The sequence below is a fragment of the Lepisosteus platostomus genome, chromosome 14 (assembly GCF_059453375.1).
Source record: "Lepisosteus platostomus isolate fLepPlt1 chromosome 14, fLepPlt1.hap1, whole genome shotgun sequence".
Taxonomy (NCBI): Eukaryota; Metazoa; Chordata; class Actinopteri; order Semionotiformes; family Lepisosteidae; genus Lepisosteus; species Lepisosteus platostomus.
In genome coordinates, this window is record NC_142624.1 from 34,422,933 (window position 1) to 34,444,130 (window position 21,198).

General features: G+C 52.9%; 1 protein-coding gene across 4 annotated transcripts in view; it reads right to left on the bottom strand.

Annotated features, from left to right (window-relative positions):
- plekhm3 (pleckstrin homology domain containing M3) overlaps positions 1–21,198 on the bottom strand; it is a 47,530-nt gene that overhangs the window by 11,082 nt on the left and 15,250 nt on the right. For all 4 annotated transcript variants that reach the window (XR_015926326.1, XM_088605830.1, XM_088605831.1 and 1 more), the window contains exons 4-6: positions 11,127–11,272; positions 9,905–10,098; positions 3,161–3,224 (exon numbers count right to left, since the gene is read on the bottom strand). Coding sequence is in view for 3 of the 4 variants with exons in the window: in XM_088605830.1 (XP_088461956.1) it covers positions 3,161–3,224; positions 9,905–10,098; positions 11,127–11,272 (404 nt within the window). In the remaining variant the exon portion in view is untranslated. The remainder of the gene's footprint in view (positions 1–3,160; positions 3,225–9,904; positions 10,099–11,126; positions 11,273–21,198) is intronic.

Genomic DNA, 21,198 nt, shown 5'->3' on the forward strand with positions numbered 1-21,198 from the left:
AACATTTGGTTTGATATAACAGCTCTTGCATATATCCTTTAAAACTATCATCCCTAAGCCTGAACAGCTTTCCAGCTTTTACCGTGAATCACACAGGGTGAGAGGGAATCGGGGTGAGAGGTTAAAGAACAGGAGGAGACTAGGGACTGTTCTCCTTCAGAAAGCAGATAATGTCTCTAGAGCTGCTCTTGACCAGAGCTGAGATCTGCAGTATCCTCACAGGAAGAGGGGATATTACTAAGCTAGGTGCTCCAACTCTCTCAGTACTCTCCCTCTGCTCCAACTCTCTCTATGCTCCTCCAGTACTCTCCCTCTGCTCCAACTCTCTCTATGCTCCTCCAGTACTCTCCCTCTGCGCCAACTCTCTCTATGCTCCTCCAGTACTCTCCCTCTGCTCCTCCAGTACTCTCCCTCTGCTCCAACTCTCTCTATACTCCTCCAGTACTCTCCCTCTGCTCCTTCAGTACTCTCCCTCTGCTCCAACTCTCTCTATGCTCCTCCAGTACTCTCCCTCTGCTCCAACTCTCTCAATGCTCCTCCAGTACTCTCCCTCTGCTCCAACTCTCTCAATGCTCCTCCAGTACTCTCCCTCTGCTCCAACTCTCTCTATACTCCTCCAGTACTCTCCCTCTGCTCCAACTCTCTCTATGCTCCTCCAGTACTCTCCCTCTGCTCCAACTCTCTCAATGCTCCTCCAGTACTCTCCCTCTGCTCCAGCTCTCTCAATACTCCTCCAGTACTCTCCCTCTGCTCCAACTCTCTCAATGCTCCTCCAGTACTCTCCCTCTACTCCAACTCTCTCTATGCTCCTCCAGGACTCTCCCTCTGCTCCAACTCTCTCTATGCTCCTCCAGTACTCTCCTTCTGCTCCAACTCTCTCTATACTCCTACACATTGCGCTTATTCAGAGAGACGGAACCAAACAACACATTCAGGCTTAATAACATACAAATAGCAGCAAGAGCAGGACTGCAATCTGCTGTCTGGTCATGAAACCAGTCATGTCCTGAAAACGCAAGACAGGCGAGGACCGAAGGACTACGGACTCTAAAGCAACCATCTCAGAGGCCTTGCAGAGGCGGGAGTTCTCTTGGTCCAGAGCAGCTGCGGCAGCCGGGCCGCTTGCGACAGGAGCACAGCCCCCCTGTCCTGTCACGTCTTTGTTGTTAAACACTTAAGCCAGTAAACCCGCTGTTTAACACCCAGTACTTTACACTTCCCTCCCCTCTCTTAACTCCAGTCCTAATGTGCTCACGTCCATTAAACTGCTCAGAAAGGCCACGGATTAAACAGATAAAGGGAAGGTTAGCTGTGTTTTGATAACGACCTCCCTCTGACAGGATTACCAGCCTGAGGCATGCCTGTGTGCGAGTGTGTCAGGGAGAGAGAGCGGATGTATTCAGGGATGCAATGCATCTGCTTTTTGAAGCATCTCTCTGCGAGTATGTGAAGTTGCCGCATAGGTCTGTCAGAAGTTGAATTCCCCCCTTTTCATCAAGCAGTGACTGTTGTTTTTTCTTTTCTGGGGGCGAGTTGGCAAGTCTGAAGTGCAACTGTCAAGGGACTCCTCAGTTCACATGATCAATCATTCACCTCTGTTTCACCAAAGCACTGTTCATCCTGGAGCATGCACATACAAAATTCAACTAAACGCTCACACCTTCCAAAGATCTAAAATTACAATAGCCTTGGGCACACTGAAGACAAGAAGAGCTGAGACTGCTCAGGCTGCTATTGGATCTCGGAGCACTTCATGATGGGAGGGGCCCTCTTCATCCAGCAGCAGCCAATCTGCACCAGCTACACAGCAGATCAGGTAGAGGAGTGAGGAATGGTACAAGCCCAGAGTGCAATCTGGCCAGGACACCGAGGTTGACATCCCTATTCATTCAAAAAGTGCCAGGGGATCTTTAATGGCTGGGGACCCATCTCACAGCAGTGTTCCCGAATGCCACACGGAGGCAGTGGTTTCGAAAAGGGCTCTGGTCCAAAAGGAAGAGTATCAACTACTGGTCCACCAAGAACACTTGCAAGGAAACCTGCAACACGGATGTTTCTTGGAGGTCCCAATACGGACCAGGCCCAGGACTGCTGAGCTGCCAAGATCGGCCACGATCAGGCAAGCAGGTGCCAATACTGCTGCCAATATCTTAACCGATGACCGATATCGGTGAATGACCCGATGCACTACTGCCCAAGGCCTCCTTACCATTCAGAAATGTACCGATTTCAAGCCCCATCAGGTCAGGGCAGAGCACGCAACTCGGGGATAAAGTCCCAAATATCAGCATTTCTTATTCTACCTTCGTGTAGGACACCATGATGAGACACGTAGAGATCGGCCCTATTCTGATGGGCCGCCTGAGCTGAGAGACCATGAAACGATGGCACTGAGCAGGGAAGGGCTCCACTTAAATTACAGGGGCAAGGAAGAACCGTGGGAAGCCGGTCAATTTGGCTACATTCGGGAGTGCTCATTTTAATACTGCACGGCGTTCCGCGGACAGGGGGACGGATTTACGCAAGCAAGTGTTGTGGCAGTTTCTGGAGTCCTGGCAGAGGGGCGATGAATGAGGAGTTGTCAGGCTTTGTTCTCTGCCCGGCGAGCCTGAATGCGAGTAATTAGTGGCCAGGCTGGGGAAGAGGAGAGTGAATGGTGGGGGAAGGAGGGGGGAGACCCCCCCCCCCCCCCACTGGGACAGGTCTGTGTGGGTCAGCAGCAGGGCAGGGGAGCAGGAAACGGAGAGAGAGAAAGAGAAGGCATGAGAGACAGAGAGGGGATACTTGGGGAGGGTGTGAGCAGCAGACTGGGTAAAGACAAGAGATGAGAGAGTCATGCAACAGGTACGCGCCGTTTCTTTAGCGGTTGCGTTGTGTTCTGAGCAGGCTCCTGAAACGTTTCTGCTGAGAAAACTATTTTTTTTTATAAAGAGTGCTTTTGTGCTCAGTTGGCGGCAGTTGTTTGGGATGAACCACTGGAAGCACCAGTGATAACGACTTGTACATAATGACAGTGATAACAAAAGGGAAGAACCTTCAGAGCTCTTCTGTGCTTTAGGTAACGCAATCGCAGAAGCAACCAGAACGCAGTGTAACTGAGGCATGAGCCAGTTCTCTGGGCAGGCAGACTGAGAACAGCACCTGTGGCCGGGTGTCTTACCTGTTGCAGGTCCGCCAGTGAATACAGGTGAATGTGCTGGAGCAGATACTCCCTAGGGAAAATCCTGGAAGAGACCAGACAAATGTCAGGCTTGGGAAGGAAAGGAACAGTCCCACGCACAAAAAGGACTGATGTGCTTTATTGTGTTGAGGCAGGGGTGCCAGTCTCACTTCCTGACGCCTGCTACTTCCAACCTGAATAGTAATAAAACAGCCAAACTAATCATTTTCAGACATATGCAGGAAGCTACTTAAGGTCTTTTACAGTTAATTAACTGTACCTTAATGAAGTGAGTGTTTTGAGTAAAACCACATAGCGAAGTTACAGTATATATTACCATTATGCAGTCAATTAGATCATTAGAACTGATAGCCTGTTTTAAGGTTTTCATAGTGTTCGGATAGCAAAACAACAAAGCACTCCAACTTCCAAGTGTTGCTCATGTTAAAACAACCGACATGAAAACACTATAAACATCCTGGGCCTGCAGACCGTACGAGATTTAACAAGAAGTCAAAGCGTCTTGCAGTCGATGCTTCAGATATGGATAAGCCACTGGAAACCTGGGCACATGATGCCGAGGTCTTCTCCAGCATTAGTTAAGTTTTATGTTTTACTTGCGGCATGCACCTGCTACCCGCTACAAATCAGATGACAGAGCCGGAGCGGTCTCGAATACTGGCTCTAGACCGGCGAGGCGGCTCGAATTGGGTCACGCGTCCTGCTCCCCCTGGAAGTCCGACACCAGAACCGGAGCAGTCTCCAGTACCACGGATTCTCGAACTGGATGGCGTGCAGCCGCAAGAGCAACGGGCTTGGTATTATCTCCTCCACGAAGGCTTCGTGCAGCCCCCACGCCCCCCCCCCCCCCCCGCACCCCGCACCCCGCATTGGGACGAGGAGATGCTGCGCCACCCCTCTCCGGCTCTCCGCTGTAACGCACCCGCCGCGACCCAGCTGCGCCCCGGCAGGTAACCACGGCAACCGCCGGGCCAAAATTGCCTTTGAAAATGAGGGTTAATTTAATTGAATCAAAAAAAAGTCTTGCGAAATAGGCGTTTAAAAGCACTCTCCCTCATTAGTGTTAAGGGTGAAGTAGGGCCAGCTTTTCTGTAGTATCCTACCTCTCTGGCTGATAAAGCACCCTTCACAGTCCAGCCTGAGTTGCACCCCCGCAGACCTCACCAGGGAACACAGACCCACGTTCTAAAACCAACACTGGTCTGCCGGTCTCCACGCGAGAGGAAGAGGGGTTCGCTGTCCCCCCGCGGCGGTGAGAACCGACCGGTTCCCGTCCGGCCCCGGAGGCCTGGGACGGGTCAGAGCGAGGGGGCCCAGGTGTGGACACCCCTGAAAGAACCAACATGGGAATCAATGCGACCTGGAAACATATTCCCATGTTGTCCAAATTCACGTCAATTTTTTTTAATGATAAATGCGCCATTAAAGTATGTATGATTGAGCTTCGCGAATGTCTACATTGGTTTTAAGTTCATGTGAAGCACAAGAAATGCTTTCCTGTGTTCCAGAACCCGTTTTATTTCCATTTACTCTGCACATGGGAAGACCTCTCCACCTCGGACTCTGAGTAGGCCCTACAGGACTACACCTCTCTCCGCACGGATGTGCAGGACGTACAGTAGTGGAGGACCTGTTATTAGTGCTCATGGCCACCAGGTCTCCACCCCCAGCATGTATTCATACGCGACTGCGCAGCAATGGAATATTAAGGCACATGAAATAAAGCCTCGCCGCACCTTTGGGCTGACCGTTTCGAGTCGGTTTTCTAGACGGAACGACGACCCTGTGAACTGGGGCCTTCCCTGATTTCCTCAGGGAAACTGGACGGGGGATCAGGAGGGAGTCTGCCAGCCTGCCTGCCCGACGGAAAGGCCCTTTCTCTCGGCTCTGGCTCTCTGGGAAACCGCAGCCAGGCCGGCAGAGGCCGGCTGCCCCCCCCCCCCGCAGCCACCGAGGGGAGCCACAGGAACCAACCGGAATGAGCCGCACACGAGCAACTAAAAATAAAGCAAAACGCAAACTGGACTTCCTCTTGTTTCCTGCAGACTGCTGCGCTGACGCGCCTGTACACAGCACAGCGAAGGCGGCTGTCTTCGTTCGAGCACCATCTCCTATTTATCAAGAGCTGGGGGGAAGGGGGGGGGGACATCAAGCTCTGTTTGCCTTGGCAATGAACTGCCTTTGGCTCAACGGCTGGAGCCCAGCCCTTGATTGCTTTATTGTGACCGTTAGAAGCTGGGGATGGCAAGACTCCAACACACAGGCACACATGTGGTGTATTCAAAGTCCAGCCCTGGCACTCATTAGCCAGGCCCTAATGAGGCGAGCAGAACTTTATTACAGATTAATTTGACAAGTGCTGACACAGACAGCGCTGCAAAAACAAAGTGGGTTTCTCCATCTGAGTTGCATAGGCAAATTAGGCGTGAATTTAACAAAAGCTCATAGCTTCAAATACAAACACACACTGAGCTGCAAGGCCAAAGTGTTCTGACAGACAGACAACACTGAGTTGAAAAGTTTCCTCCGATCGTTCCGATAAGGATATTGTGTAGCCCCTGTGCAGTTCCGCGTCCCAGAAGAGCCAGTCATTTTCCAGCACTCGCTCCGTCTTTTGCAGGCTCTCATATCCGGTGCTCGTGGTCAGATCTGCTCCGGAGCAGCCCTCTGCCTCTCCAGAGTCCCCACCCTGGCTGTTTCCCTGCCCCCAGTCATCTCAGGAGCTAGCCCGGCGCTGCACTGACAGGGCCACTTCTCACAGCTCGGGCTCTGCAGTCTCTCGCTCCAGTTCTCCTCGAATGCAATGAGCACAGCTCTCCCTGCCCCGGCCCGGATTCGAGCCCCGATGCTCAAGGCGCTGGGAGGAGGCACAGCGCTGGTTCCTAGACCACAGACAACTCCGCGGCACCAACAGACCGCGGCGCAGAGTCCTGCGCTGTCTAGATTTCAGGAGGAGTTTCCCGCCCGTAACTCTAACTCGCTGAGCCCTGTTACATAAACACTCGGAACCCGGCTAAAATTCCTCAACTGTGCCAAACACAAAAACATTCCCTCCCAAGATCTGGAATTTCAGCCTTTTGGATATGAAGGACCTCTGATATTAAGTTTTGGTTCTTTCTTGCAGGCTATGCGTTGACGACCAACTACGCGGCCTTTTCGTATGTCTTGCTAAGCTCCAGGGGCTGGTGACCGCACCAGGCTATTTCAAGAGGCTCTGGCAGTGCACGCGTGCTGCCCGTCTCACTGGCTGCGAGGGGGCAGATGAAAGAGGGGTATGTGCCCTGCTGTGCACTGCCAGGCACTCAGCCCAGAGCCCCGGCGCTGGAGCCCTGCCCCGACGCAGCAGGATTCTCCAGGCGCTCAGCGCAGCGATTATAGATCATGCTGGCTGAGGTCCGCTCTGACAGCTACACTAACACTCACACTGTGCTGCACTGATCGCCAGATGACCCTGCTCTTGCAAAGTGTAAATATACTCAGCCACGATCAAGAAACCAGGATCAGTGCATAGACGGATTTCATGCTGGATTAATAGGAAGGGTAATATTTTAGCGACCTAACAATCATTAATTGTTTACTGTTTGAAGCACACAGACAGCATTAGTGCTTATTTTGTAATGGCTGGAGAGTAAATACTAGACTTGCGCATTTTTCCAGAGGGATTGGCGTGAGTGTAATAAAGCTAAATCCACTGCTTCATTGATAACGTGGCACTGATAAGGCAGCTGTATGAGCTTGAAATAGATATGAGGCATTTTTGCTAAGTTTTGCAGCAAACGGCAACATCAAGAGACTTTGCAAAACATTTCTGTTGTGCAGGATTTTATTTTACAAGCTACGATGCCAAAAGCTTTTAATGATGCCTGTTGTTTACATGCTGTTTCTGCAAATCCAAAATCCACCTCTCCCAGGTGAAACTCTAAAGTAGAAATGACACCAGGAACACAGCACACCATAGGCCTACTGTGTAAGTCTGATGGTTAATGTGTTCTTAAGCACTGAAAGCAGAGGTCAGACTAGGAGTTGTACACACTGGTAGAGAGACCTGCCACCTGTGGGAAGGGGTGATCCAGCATTCAGAGGCAATGCACTAACTTCGGGCTACACAACAGCTTCTAGGGGATATTAGAGACCCCAACTGTGGCTCAGTTTCTCTCTAATTTTCCTGTGGCTTTTTGTAAGATTTAATCTTATTGGGCTGCACAATAAAGTACTTTGGGATAGGAGTAATGAAAGGTAAATGTTATACAGGGGTGCAGATTACAGCCATATTGCACAGAAGAGCCCCCATCATCCCGAATAATATGCCTGCATAGACAAACTAGCTCATTTGATTGATCGGTATCGCTAATATATATCAAAAGCAATGGGAAAATCAACATACAAACAGACTTCACCAAAAATTAATGTGTACTCCAGTAGGTCCCAATGTTGAAAAAATCCTTTCAAATGATTATTAAAAGACACTGGCACGGCAGTAAGCACTTATTTAATCTCTTGTTCACCAACAAGTACAACCGCACTGCCCTGCTGTCAATCGTTCGGATTTCTTCGTGACAACAAAGTGTAATAAGAGCTGCTCTCCCAGCACGAGGTAGTAATGTACAGAAACAGGAACCCCATGTAGAAGGCCTCTGCTTTAGCGGGTCTATGGCACCAAAGAAGCGCAGAGACAAGGAACTGTCTGCTCAAAAGGGAGAGAGGAAAATAAGGGTGACTCTCTTACACTTACTCACAGCATGCTCCTGTGGCGCTGTCATGACAGGTTTGATCTGAACCGGCGGGTCGAACTCTGAGCTCTGTATACCCATCACGCAATGCAATAGCATCAGTGCCACTCACGCGCCCCTGTCAAGTTGACTCTGCAGTTTTTACATGGTGGTAACGTTGATTCAGGTCAGCAGACGTCACAATAGAGTCCCTCAGCAATGTACTCAATCGCGGGTCCAAGTCACGTGAGAAGCTCCCACTGTATTAATTCTAGCAAAACTGAGCAGTCCATTTCTACCACATGATCTCTGAAGTAGCAGTAGAGTAACAGCCGTCTTCGGAAGCATCAGTTTCAGATGCGGCAGGGTACGCAGACGTGTGTGTTTGTGCGTTCTCCTTTCTGTGCTTGGTGTTTCCCCCCCCCCCAGAGCTATACTGTGTGCCAGCTGTGTGAGCAACAGTATTGTGTTTAACTTAGCAGCTGGCCTAGATGCAAACCTAAAGCCAGAAAAAGCACATAAAGACCTCAGTCCAGTTTCGATATCTCCCCCTTCCCCATCCTCATCCTCACCCCCCCCCCCCGGACTGCTTTACTGTCCCTCTGTTATTCTCTCTCCGCTCTGACACAGCCCCTCCTCGCCTCACAAGCCAACAGAAGGCAGCCCTCCCTCTCCTGCCTTTCATCTTTAAAATAAGACATCCTGTCTGCGTCACCAGGTTTCCCCATTTAGGAACAATCGAAGCCCGGCAGAGTGGGAGGCCGTGCGCCGCGGAGACGCACGGCGGACCGAGCGGTCCTTAGTGGGGCGCGTCGCCCACCGACACAGCCTAAATGGGGACGAGAGCAGAAAAAAGGTTTCAGATGAGCCCATTAGAGCCATCTGACAGCGACTACCTTAATGGCGCTGGAAGCTGATGAAGACGATTTTATTGAGTGCTGCCAATGACTCAGCACCTGCAGGACGGCGGGGAGCATGATCCGAATGCCCACAACAGCGCGATTTACACGCGAGGTGCCGTGAATAATACGTCGGGTCCTAGTTAACGTTAATAATAAATCACCGCGGCCCCGATTTTCCGTTCCATACCCGTAGGGAGCAAAGGCGATCTGACGCGCGCTTTCCGAAGCGACACCAGCAACGCGCCGCTCCGGCAGTCTCTCTCAAACAGAGGAGACTGTTCCGCCATGAGGCGGGCCACCCGCGGGATGAGCGCGATGAAGGAACGGCCGGACTGTCTGGGCAAAAACCTCCAGACAGAAACAATGGCGGCAACCGTCACTTCCGCTTGGCCAGCAGACCGACGGAGTGAACGGAGTGCTTCTGAGCCCTCAGCAGATGAGCGTGCCTTCGCTCTCCCCACGCCCCCCCCACCCCGGGGCAGCAGCTCCTCCATGTCGTCCGGCTCTCTTCAACGCCCTACCTGCTGGAGACCATAGGAAGATGGGAGGTCTGCTAAGTAAATTGACTGGGCAGCGTGGAGCAAAATACAGAATCTCTGTGGCCCCTGAAAGCTGGACGTCTGACACTTTCTGCGTTTAGAGCTCCTTTCGTTCCCATGCTCACAGCTGTCTGGAGCAGGCAGAAGGACGGGCGACACTAGCTGCCCAGCTGCCTGCGTGGTGCTGAAGCTTCTCCATATCCGGTTTAGGAGGGCGGCACATAGGGTTTTCACTTAACCTGAGCGGGCCGTTTGGACAAAGCCTGCTGCGAACCATAAGGAGCCGTGTGCCCAGCCCGTGAGGAACCTCGCACGAGTGCTCTGGAAGTCTGGCGTGCTGCAGTCCAGCGTGAGACTTGGAAACAGACAGCTGCTGAATTGCAACCTCATAGGCAAAATAACCATCAGCTAATAAGGATCCTGCGCTGGAAGGGCCTGAAATTCAGTGTTATTGCTTAAACCATCCATGGGCCTGTTGTCTTTCTAGAGAAAGAGAACAGGAGTGAACGCAGCTCAGGGGCACGTATCTGAACACGGCCTATCCCTCACCCCCACCCCTCCACTGTGACTCACCGGCGTCGCAGGTCCTCGGCCACAGTGGCGCGGCAGCTGAACAGGTACGCGCGTAGAGACTGCAGCTGCTGGCGGAGGCGCAGCACGGCAGCCAGCGGCTCACAGTGCTCGTACAGGCATGGGTTCAGCTGCTGGATGTCCAGCAGGGGCTCCTCGTACACAAACTCCAGGAACTCCTTGGCTTGCTTAGACACCTGGGGCAAGGACAGAGGAATTATCACTGTGACAGACAGTGACGCTGGGTGAGACAAGGGTTTGGGATCATCACTGTGACAGACAGTGACGCTGGGCGAGAGAGGGGTTTGGGATCATCACTGTGACAGACAGTGACGCTGGGTGAGAGAGGGGTTTGGGATCATCACTGTGACAGACACTGAGGCTGAGTGAGAGAGGGGTTGGGCATCATCACTGTGACAGACAGTGACACTGGGCGAGAGAGGGGTTGGGGATCATCACTGTGACAGTGACGCTGGGCGAGAGAGGGGTTGGGCATCATCACTGTGACAGACAGCGACGCTGGGCGAGAGAGGGGTTGGGCATCATCACTGTGACAGTGACGCTGGGCGACAGAGGGGTTGGGCATCATCACTGTGACAGACAGTGACGCTGAGTGAGAGAGGGGTTGGGCATCATCACTGTGACAGACAGTGACGCTGGGCGAGAGAGGGGTTTTGGATCATCACTGTGACAGACAGTGACGCTGAGCGAGAGAGGGGTTGGGGATCATCACTGTGACAGACAGTGACGCTGGGTGAGAGAAGGGTTTGGGATCATCACTGTGACAGTGACGCTGGGTGAGAGAGGGGTTGGGCATCATCACTGTGACAGACAGTGACGCTGGGCGAGAGAGGGGTTGGGGATCATCACTGTGACAGACAGTGACACTGGGCGAGAGAGGGGTTTGGGATCATCACTATGACAGACAGTGATGCTGGGCGAGAAAGGGGTTGGGCATCATCACTGTGACAGACAGTGACGCTGGGTGACAGAGGGGTTGGGCATCATCACTGTGACAGACAGTGACGCTGGGCGAGAGAGGGGTTTGGTATCATCACTGTGACAGACAGAGTTCTCCAGTACCAGATGGATTGGATGGATGGATGGACACAAGCTCAGGGTTTATGAGCGTGCTTCAGAAGAACATCATGTGCCCCACAAAGTCCAGTCCCTTGTGGGGACTCTTGTGGGGGGGGTAGGCAGGAGGCAGAGGAACTGTGTGTACCTTGTGTTTGCTGGTGTCCCAGTTGTGCAGCAGCCGGGCAGGGATGAGGAAGAGGCTGTCCTCATGGCAGCTCTGGCAGTAGTACCAGCCGCTGTAGTAGCACACCTTGGCCTTCCCTCGAGACAGGCCCACAGGTCTCTGGCATCCTGCAACACACACCCCCAACACATCAGCAGCTGGAGCTAATGGCAAATGCAAACACGCAAAGAAGAGACCCATTATGATCAAAACCTTTGATCTTGATTTTCTGAAAGACCAGTTTATAGCACAAAACACCTAGACCGCCGCTGGATTGTCAGAACCTTTGTGGTAATGGGTCTGCCCATCTCTCCACGCAGTAGCAGGAAGCCACTAAACTCCTGGGAAGGGTCTCAGGATTCCAGAGCTGATCCTGGAGGCAGAGGGCACAAGGCAGGGCTACAACCCAGGATGAGACGCCAGTTCAGTGCGGGGCTCTCCCACATAAGCACAAATGTAGAGATGCCTATGAACCCAGCCAGCGTGCCTTTGGAAGGTGGAAGGAATCCCAATGCCAACATGGGGTGAACACGCATACTGCACACAGAGTGTACATCATCAACACACAGAGGGTACCTGAATCGAACACAAGAATCAAGTCCTGAGAGGCAGCAGAGCTAACTGCATGGAATAGGATCACCCGGTAACAGATAATGAATCATTTTAATATGGAAAACTGAAGATTCAGATTAAATTTGATTTAAAAAAAAGCAAACCAGAACAGGCTAAACATGAGCTAGAATGAACATACACAGTATGTCATTACCAGCTTCTCTTTGTAAATTTATCAGTGTGTCATAAAGCATTAAAGCACAGGATTTGGTCTCTAAAGAACCCCCTTAATATTTGACAAGAAGGTGGGATTTACCCATTATGCTTATCTTCCCCTGCCTTGTTATATATCCATATCCTGAAACACCAAAGTTGACAGACACAGTTGACAAATTCTACACAAAATTCAAAAACCTTCCAGATAGAGGATCCCATTTGCTCTGAAGCAGTCTCCAGGTTAGGCTTCTGTAAGAAGCACAGAGAGTCTCTACAAACACAAAGCCGTTTCTGAAGTGCTCCCCCGACGTGGCAGCACTGTCCCTTTCCGGAAAAAGCAGCAGGTTCATTACACAAGCCTGCCGTTGTCAATGCGCAGAAACAGGAGCGTGGCACATCACTAACACCCAACAAAGCAAACATACCACTGAGCGCAGCACAGCTCCTTATCTGTGAAACCTGACAGAACTCTCTCGAAGCGCCACTCAGAATAAGTACCCGCGCATGACAGATCAAAACAGGCTTCCGACACTCGGGGCTCCCCTCGTATTATGTAACGTCTTAAAACTTCACAGCAGCGGAACAGATCAGGGCTGGATAAAAAGCTTCAGAACGCAGTATCTACACCCTTCGCAGATCATTATCAGAAAACGAACTTCAACTGGAAGGACTGAAAGAGTCATATGCAGAAACACAACAGTACAACCACAGAGGCTGCCCTCGCAGTAGGGATGTCCACTCTCTAAAGTGTCCAGGGCGGGTCCATGAGTGGACGGCCATACTGGAAGGTAATCCATTCAGACGGCTCCTTGTGATCTTCAGAACCCAGTAGAGAAGGAATCATTAGAGACAGTAGCCAGGACAGGTGCTTACGGTTCCCCTTAAATGATCTCAATTCAATCCTTGTCCTCGGCGTTCAATACCTAGCAAATGTTACTGGTATCTTGGAATCGTAAACAGATAGAGACCTATGGAGAGCCCTAAATGGACCAATCGTGTTCCTCATGTTCAAGTCTCAAGCTGATGAGGGTATAAAGAGATTCAGAAAACCGGTGTGTTGCTGATCTTCAAGGTGTGGAGTTGGGAATAATCGACTCAGGCAAGCAGCACAGCAATACACTGGATTACTCTGTTCCTTACTTACATTCCTTTTTGTGCACGCTGGACATCAGAAATAAAGTAGATCATAAACTGGGCTTTTGTGATACTTCCTACGCCCAAGAAACTTTCAATACACATGTGCGAGCCTCCCGAGATTCGTCATCCCCAGTGTTAGAAAACGACGACTCTCGCGTCCCGAACGCTTACTGCTGTTCGGAACCGTTGCCTACCAGCGAAAGGGAACGTATGAAAAGAGGCGTTTCCCCAACATCGGCACTTAAAACAGTTTCACGCGCACAGCTGAGACCGGTCCCCACAGCGGTCTCCGAGGATGTAACGTCAACGTATCTGTTAAGCGCGAGGAGAGAGAGTGCCAACTGCAGCACAGCCTCGGCAGGGGCTGCTGGGAATGGAAGCGATCGGCAGCAGCCGAAGGAGGGCTGTGCGTCTCCCCCGCCGTGGCGCCGGGGGCAGAGCTGTGTGAAGACCGTCCTGTGACCGGGACAGCCCTCGCCCGGGCCTGCTCGCTCCTCCCGGACACGGCCTGAAGACCAGCTGGGCCAGGCAGAGGGGGGGAAAGACAGAAGAATGTTGCTTAGCCTTCTTTCTCCTTCAGCGACTGGGTTGGCAGACACAGCACATGCAAGGAGTAAGGAATGAGTCATAAGGAGGAGAAATAAAGTAAAGAAGATGGGGGGAAAAAAAAGAGAGGGGAGAAACACAAAGGCTGCTCAGGACTGGAGCAGGGCCCTTTGGGTGCTCCTCTCGGCGGAGCGCGGACGTTTTCAGGAGCCCCTCACGCCGGCGGCATCCTTTCATGTGCGCCTGGAGGGCCCTTGTCGCGCGGGGCGCGCTGCCCAGAGAGAAGGGAGAGAAAGAGACAAGCCCCACCTCACCTGCATGGATGGCCCTCTTCTGAGCGCAGAGAGTGTGGAGGCAGGGACACAGAAGACAGGCGGGGGGGCAAAAGAATCGATATCCACTGCTTTCAGTAGCACGAAACCGACTGATGTCGTTGCTTTCAGGTCGATATGGATGCTCAGGTTCATTTTGGAAGGACTCCTGACCCCCTCGGCGCACAGGGGTACCTGCACGCAGAGGGGCTGAGCTGCCAGCAATCACATCCTACTGCTCACTCAGGCGGCAGCCCGGCCCCAGCAGCTCCAAACCCTGCTTGCGGACTTCCAGCCCGAGAACGAAAGGAAAGAGCAGCCCAGCACGATGCACAGCTGGCGGGTGCAGCTGTTTTAAACCAGGAGAGCTTGCCGGCGCTCAAAGCCGAGAAACATCGGCACTCCGCAGCGCCCCGCTGGATGAAACCGGCAGTGACGGGGGGCGGGTTCCTGGAGCGGGTCCGGCTCGGCGGCAGGCCCGCGCAGCACGCGGTGCCAGCGCAGGCTCTGTGTAAACATTCGCTCTAGCCCGCAGAGCGCGAGCAGGCTGCAGCGTGCCCGAGGCCCGGGATATAAAAAGTCTGTGGCCGTGTCTGAGCATCCCGAGAGATTATCAAATTATACAGCGCCAGCGCGCCCCGGCCACAGACAACCTGCACTTAATGTCCCGTGTCAGAGTCGCCCTGTAATTTCCCCGAGAGCACGCTTGGCAATCAAAACCACCCCGCGTCTGAAAATAGACGCTGGTTGCCATTCACTCATCGAAATTGACTTCCCCTTTGTTTACATGTCACCGAGGAGGAATTTCTCTGTTGAATTTTCCTACGAGGCTGTTTTGATCCCCCTCCCATGCATTAGAGCTCTAAAGCCACAACCTGGCTCCGGCTGTTCCCCTCCCCCTGCTGCACCCTGCCGGATGGACACTGGCACACAGGGAAGAGCTGGCCTGCCCTGCCCTGCCTCCCCTCCCTGTTACCGAGAAGCCTCAGGGGATTAGGAGGGCTTGGAGCTCAGCAGCCTGCCAGCTCACTTCTGGGAACAAGCCTGCCTCCAAGAGCAGGGCATCCCAGAAAGCCTCCGTCCCCTGCGCTGGTGCGCCATCACCACCCCCGCGACCTGGTGATACCACGAGGGTTAGAAGGCTGGTGGTCCTCGTGCCGGGGCAGGGAGAGGGAGGGAGGGAGGGCGTGAAGAGAGAAACGGAGAAGCTGGAGTCGCCACTTGGAATAAGGGCGAGCAGGGCCCCGCTAGCGCCGACCGCGCCGTGCAGCAGCGTGGGAACGCGTGCTGGTGAAAGACACAGGAAGGCCTGCGAGCGCTCGCCGGGGAGAGCCCTCCAGCACAGAGTTCACCTTTCAGAGCTCCCTCCGGTCAGTCCCCCTGCCTCGCCCTCGTCTGCAGGCGCACGGACACGTCGTTTCCGGGCCGAGGGCGCCCTGGCCAGAGCCCCGGGGGCCACGGCGCAGTGGGAAAGCGCCTCCCTGCCCGGGCCCACGGTCCTCCACCGCCTCTCCTTCACAGCCGCCGCAGCGCCGAGCGGAGGAGCCCGCCGAACAATAGCGCGGGACACGGGGGGGCCAGGGCGGCTCCGGACGGACTGTTCCCATTCTCCTGCGCGCTGAATGGGTCAATTAAACGTACGATGGCACAGTTATGTCTTTTCCCCGAGGTGTATTATAATCTGCGACGCTTTAAACTGGCCGTTTTATTTACACAGAGCGGACAAAAAGAAGAAACTTTAAAAAAAAAAAAAAAAGAGAGAGAGAGAAGAAGGCTTCCCTTTGAAGTCCCATTCAAAGCGGTGCGCGGCGAGCAGCGCATTGAGCCGCGGACTGTAAGGAGGCAGCCTGTGCAGCCCCGGGGGGAGGGGAGCCAGCACACCTTTGATGTGCACGGCGCCCCCGCCTGCCGACCCCCCCGTGCTCTGCCCTGCCCAGATCCCCTGCCGCCGCGACTCGCCATTGATGTGGTGGCGTGCGAAACCGCGCACCTTGCATCTGGGTGACCCTCGCACGTGCGCCCTCCCGGAATGCAGTCCGACCGGGTCGCCGCGGCTACGTGGGAATGACGGCCCATCGCTCCCATCCCAGACTTAAAAGCCGACGGATCAGACGCGGGGCCGGGCGCCCGCAATTACAGTGGCTCCCACACCTGTACCGACCTGTCCTCCTCCCCGCGAGCTCAGGTGCCAACCAGCGCCTGTAAACCTGTCTTCCACCCCTCTGCTCCCCCCCCCCGGGCCGTGCGGTTCGGGGCGGGCGAGGACGGGAGGGCGGACAGCACGCGGCGCAGCGCGAGTCCGGCAGCCGCCGGCCCGGCCCGATTCCTACAGGATCGGCAGCCCCCTGCTTTCCGATAACGTTCGAGAGTTGCTACCGCGGAGACTGTGCTGACCGTGGGGCGGTCGCCCAGCCTGGCCCTTGAGGAACACCGACTCAGCTGGGCTCTCATTCCACCTGAGCCCCACTTGAGTGATCAATCAAACCCCCTTCCCACGGCCATGACTTAAAGAGGCCTACACAGCCAGCCGGACTGGTCTGTCCTGCGACTCGTGTTTGGACCCATTTCTACCCCTGGGCACTTAACGGAAGCAGCCTGAGTCAGCAGGTGGCCCCCTGGGATCTGGACCCACAAGGGTGCAGTTATGAGTGCAGAGCCCTCACCCCATAAACCCGCAGGAGTTTGCAACGGCGAGTTCGCTCTGGATTCCTGCAGCAGCACTGCGATGGCTATGCTGTTTGTACTCCACGGATTTGCGCTTCCTGTGGTTGATTGTCATGCCTTAGCGTAGGTCTATGCATGACCATGCTCTTAGCACGACAGTACCGTTTTCCACGACACTATGTTTCGGATAGGACGCCTGCTGATGGGGTGAGCAGCGGAGAATGCTGGGACTGGCCCGTACGGCTCTCCTTCCCGGACCGAGACGAGACCGATGGAGCCCACCGGGCTGGTCTGGCGTGCTCTTATTCAGTCCCCAGCGCCTGCTCCCATGGTGGACCGTGCCCGTTTTGTGGCAGATCCTCGCGTGGAGATGGGGACGCGGCGGCCTGCAGGTGGGAGACGCGCGGGAGGCGTGGCGGGGGCTGTCGAGCAGGCGGAAACTGCGCGGCGGCTAATGACAGCGGCCAGGGCTGCGGGTGGGGGGGTGGGGGGGGCACTCGCGAGGAGGGAGGACGGGGGGGGGGGGGCGTGGGGCTCACAGGAATGAAGGTGATTAGGGGGGCTTTTCCTTTCTTCTCAAAGTTGTGTTTTCTTTGCTTCCAAATTCCTCAGCCATTTAGTGTTTAAGTCCCATAATTAAGGCCACCAGGCCCTCTTTGAATAGGGGGCTAATGCAGCAAGAGCCCTTCCCAATAGGGCCCATAGAGGAGGCACAAATCCCTCCTTTGTGGAGGCTGACAAATTGGGGCCAGAGAGTGTCAGGCAGAGGCAGGGGGTGTTCAATCAAAGCCCGCGGAGCAGAGACACGCAGGGGAATGCTACAGTAATAACCTGCCATTGTCCCACGCTGCCCTGCTCCACAGCGTCGGCTCCCCCTGCCTTCGGCCTCCCCCTCCGACAGCCCCCCCTCCCGCACGCACGCACACCCCTCCCATCCCCTAATCCCCCCCGACAGCCCCCCTGGAGGCCGGCACTATTTGTTTAGCAAAAAGCGATTAAATTGTAAGACAACAGGATTGCCCGCGACTGCCCCCTCTCACGCCAAGTGACTGGCGCGTCCGCGCGGTCAAGGAAGGAGGGGCGGACGGAGGGAGAGAGAGAGAGAGAGAGAAGGAAGAAAAGAGCGAGGGAGCGTGCGAGGAAGGCGAGGGGCTGATCTAGCCTCTGCGGAGGAAAGGGGAAACGTCCTGCAGTACGCAGTAAGACAACAGACAAACCAGCCAAGGAGGACGGATGACAGGCCGGAGACGAGGGGAGGCCGCCTGGCTGGCCTACAGACCAGACTGGACCTGTTTCGCTGAGCCAGGGTGTCAGTCCGAGTGGGGCAGCACTTCCATGAAATCTTAAACTCAATTCAATTTTAGGTGCACATCAACAATCTAGTGGTAGAAAGTGAACAGCGTATTCGCAGAGTCACTACTACCAACAGAAAGTAAAACGTGGGTCTTTGCATGTGTATTCTAGAGCACCCTTGTCGTCGCCCCAGGCCATTGCGCCAGTGGATCAGAGCGCAGACTAGGGCTACGCCAGGGCGCACCGTATCGGCATGTGGCCTCCGCTTTCAGCTGAAACGGCCCATTTCAGGTGTTTAAGCATGAGGAGTCGCACTCGGCCAGCACAGGCCGCTCAAGAACCAGAGAGGAAGCGCGGTGCACGCCTGGACCTCTCCTTGCTCTGCCTTTCATACGGATGACAGCACATCACAGATAAAAGCCAGAGTCTAAACCTGAACAGGACGTCATGATTCAGGATCATTACAAAACGAGCTCCTCAGTTCTGCCTAGGCTGGGTACCTGGGTGAAGGCCGGTGGAGTACATACACGTTAAATGGGGGAGGTTCACTACCACCTTAAAATTACAGAGCAGAGAGAAACCACTGTACAGTTTTAATCCAACCGGTCTTGGTATTTATCTTGGTGGGAAAAAAGTTCAGACAAAACCACACCTCAAGAGAAAGGAGGGGAACTGTGCTTAGTCAGTGACCCAAACCGTAACAGAATCACAACCTCCAAAACGATTAGCCCCCTTCTGACTGCGATGACGGTCACGGCTTGGTTTGGGTGCCTTTCATGTGGTGTTACCAGCAGGACAGCTGCTGGAGGAGCTCAGCTGGCGGGACCCGAGAGGAGGCCAGGTGGTGTGCAGCACAGCGCCTCCTACAGGCCTGGGAACTGCTAGGCCCACCTTCTCTGGCTTTAAAAAAGTTTTGTACTTTAGTGTACAATATGATCCTCGTTTTTCCCCCCACCTGCAAATACCATTCACCAGCAGCGTTTGAAAGGTTATTTTTCACGTCTAACTTTCCATAAGTGCAGAGTGGCACCTCTTGCTAATCTCTTGTCCACCTTCAACCTTTTAACAACAGCCTCCAGAAAAGCGCACCGCGCACTTGGCACGGCACGGCAACAACACCAAACAAAAACAACCAAAAGCTTTTGAGAAACCTCTTAGTTTGCTTAAACCACAAAAACAGTCTAATGGTTTCTAACGCATGGATGCGAAACCCAAACTGTGCATCACTGATCGAAGCCCCAGCTCACAGACGCAGTCACTATGCACGCCGGCCTAAAGGAACCACTGCTGGTCACGGGTTTGAGATCAGCATCAAGACGTTCTCAACTTCTCAGTAGCTGTCTGACTTACTATCTTTCTACTCCCTACCTCTCAACCTTTGCACGTTTGACTCTAGTTTCCTCTTTGTCCCCCAACCTGGCTTATGCTATCATGGGAGAGCTCTGGAACCCTATCCCCAGGGATAGGGCAGGTGACTCTCTGATGAGTTTCATTCAAATCCAGACTCAACACCTTAATTTATTTGTGCTGATATGGTCTCCTATCTTTGTTAACCGTTTTCTTTTAACTGTTTTTTTTTCCCTGTATAGCACTTTTAAGACTATAAAAACATTTTAAAACTATATAAAATATACACTTTATAGAATATATCATGTTAACACTATATCAAATAATTAATAAAATGTATGATCACCATCTGGGAAAGCAGCTCTGACAAATCGCTCGGCTTACAGGAGAGTGTAGACGTTTGCCCCCAGAAGAGCCACAGGAGGCCCAGAGTGAGCACAGCCGGCACTAGACAGGAAGGGCAGCCTGCGGGTACTGCCCACCGTCTGCAACGAGCCCTGCCCCTCATGTGGCCCGGGCACACGCGTCTCCACCCCGCCCGCCACCTGCAGCGGTCTCCCCACCACGCGCGTTCAGTCAACGAGCGTGCCCACACCGCAGCCCCGCACACGGTGCTCAGAGGAGTGCGGAGGAGTGGTCGGGGCACTGGGCTTCTAACTGGGAGGCCGGAGGTTCGAATTCCGGGGGCACGGCTCTAGTCCCCTTGTAGGGGGCATCTCACTCCCATCATCCCACTCTGGTGCTCAGCTGCACGAGTGGGTACAAGTGGTGGCTGTGGATGGAAATCAGAGCAAATAGCAGGCAGAGAGAGAGAGAGAAAAGGAGAGAAAGGGCCATTCAGCCCAGTTTCCTTGAGCACACAAGAGTTAAAAATACAGAAGACTGCATTCGGCCTCTCAATGAAAAGATGAAAAGAAAGACCCAAGGGACAACAAATAAAATCTTCACAAATACCGAGTCAAACAATACCTGTATATAGTAAAAAAAATGTTTAAGTATTTCACGCCTTTCTTTTATACAAGATGCCGTCCTTCCTGCCTGATTTTACCCTGAACGAGCAGGTTTGCACTCTTACGAGCTGGGCTCTTGTAAAGCACTGGCAAGGATCCTCTTTCCGGACGAGCAATCTATTGTTTATTATTATTACATTGTTTATTATTATTACATTAAAACTTTTTATTCATAAAGGTTTGTTTGTGTTAAGTACTAATATTTGTGCATTTGCTAACAGCGGTAAAGATATAACTATTGTACTGTAAATGTGTTATTGAATTCCTAGCCACTGTTTATGCATCAGCTGATGACTTTAAGCAGGTTACCCAAATAATTAACCAGTCATGTTATTGTTTTATACTTAGGTACTGTTCTGTGCTGTATTAAGGGCATATATTTTAGTTCTGGAAGCAATCTGAGATTACACCACGGGAAGTAATTGGAATTTAATTTCCATTATACAAGTTTTCACTTTAAGAGACATTTTCGAGGAACGAATTAACCTTGTATAACGAGGGATCACCATGTATTAAACAAGAAATAGCTCTTTTCCCCGTCTCCTGTTGTGGTGTAACTAAAAACTTTTCATTCCACCCTTTTTATCACACAAGTCAAAGGCTTCCGCTACAGACAGCTGTTACTTAAGCTTATCAGCATGACACAGCTAACACTTACGAGTGATGCAGTGTTGTGATTGGACACACATCTAATTAATATTCCTACCCATAATTCACTGCAATTGCTAGCCTTATCTCCTTCTAGTAAATCATACTGAAAAGGCTGGATAAGGAAAACGGTGTGATGTGCCGGAGCTGAGCAGACTCTACCGAGTTGGAAATAATCACCCCTACAGTGCCTTAAGTAATGAACGCATCAAAACGCCAATAACTTTTTTCCGTCAATAGCACCGTCAATATTTGACTTTCACAGATCAGAACAAACCGATCAAGGCTGTAAAAGTGCAGTCTTGAGTCGAAGCACTTGTTCCAGAGAGC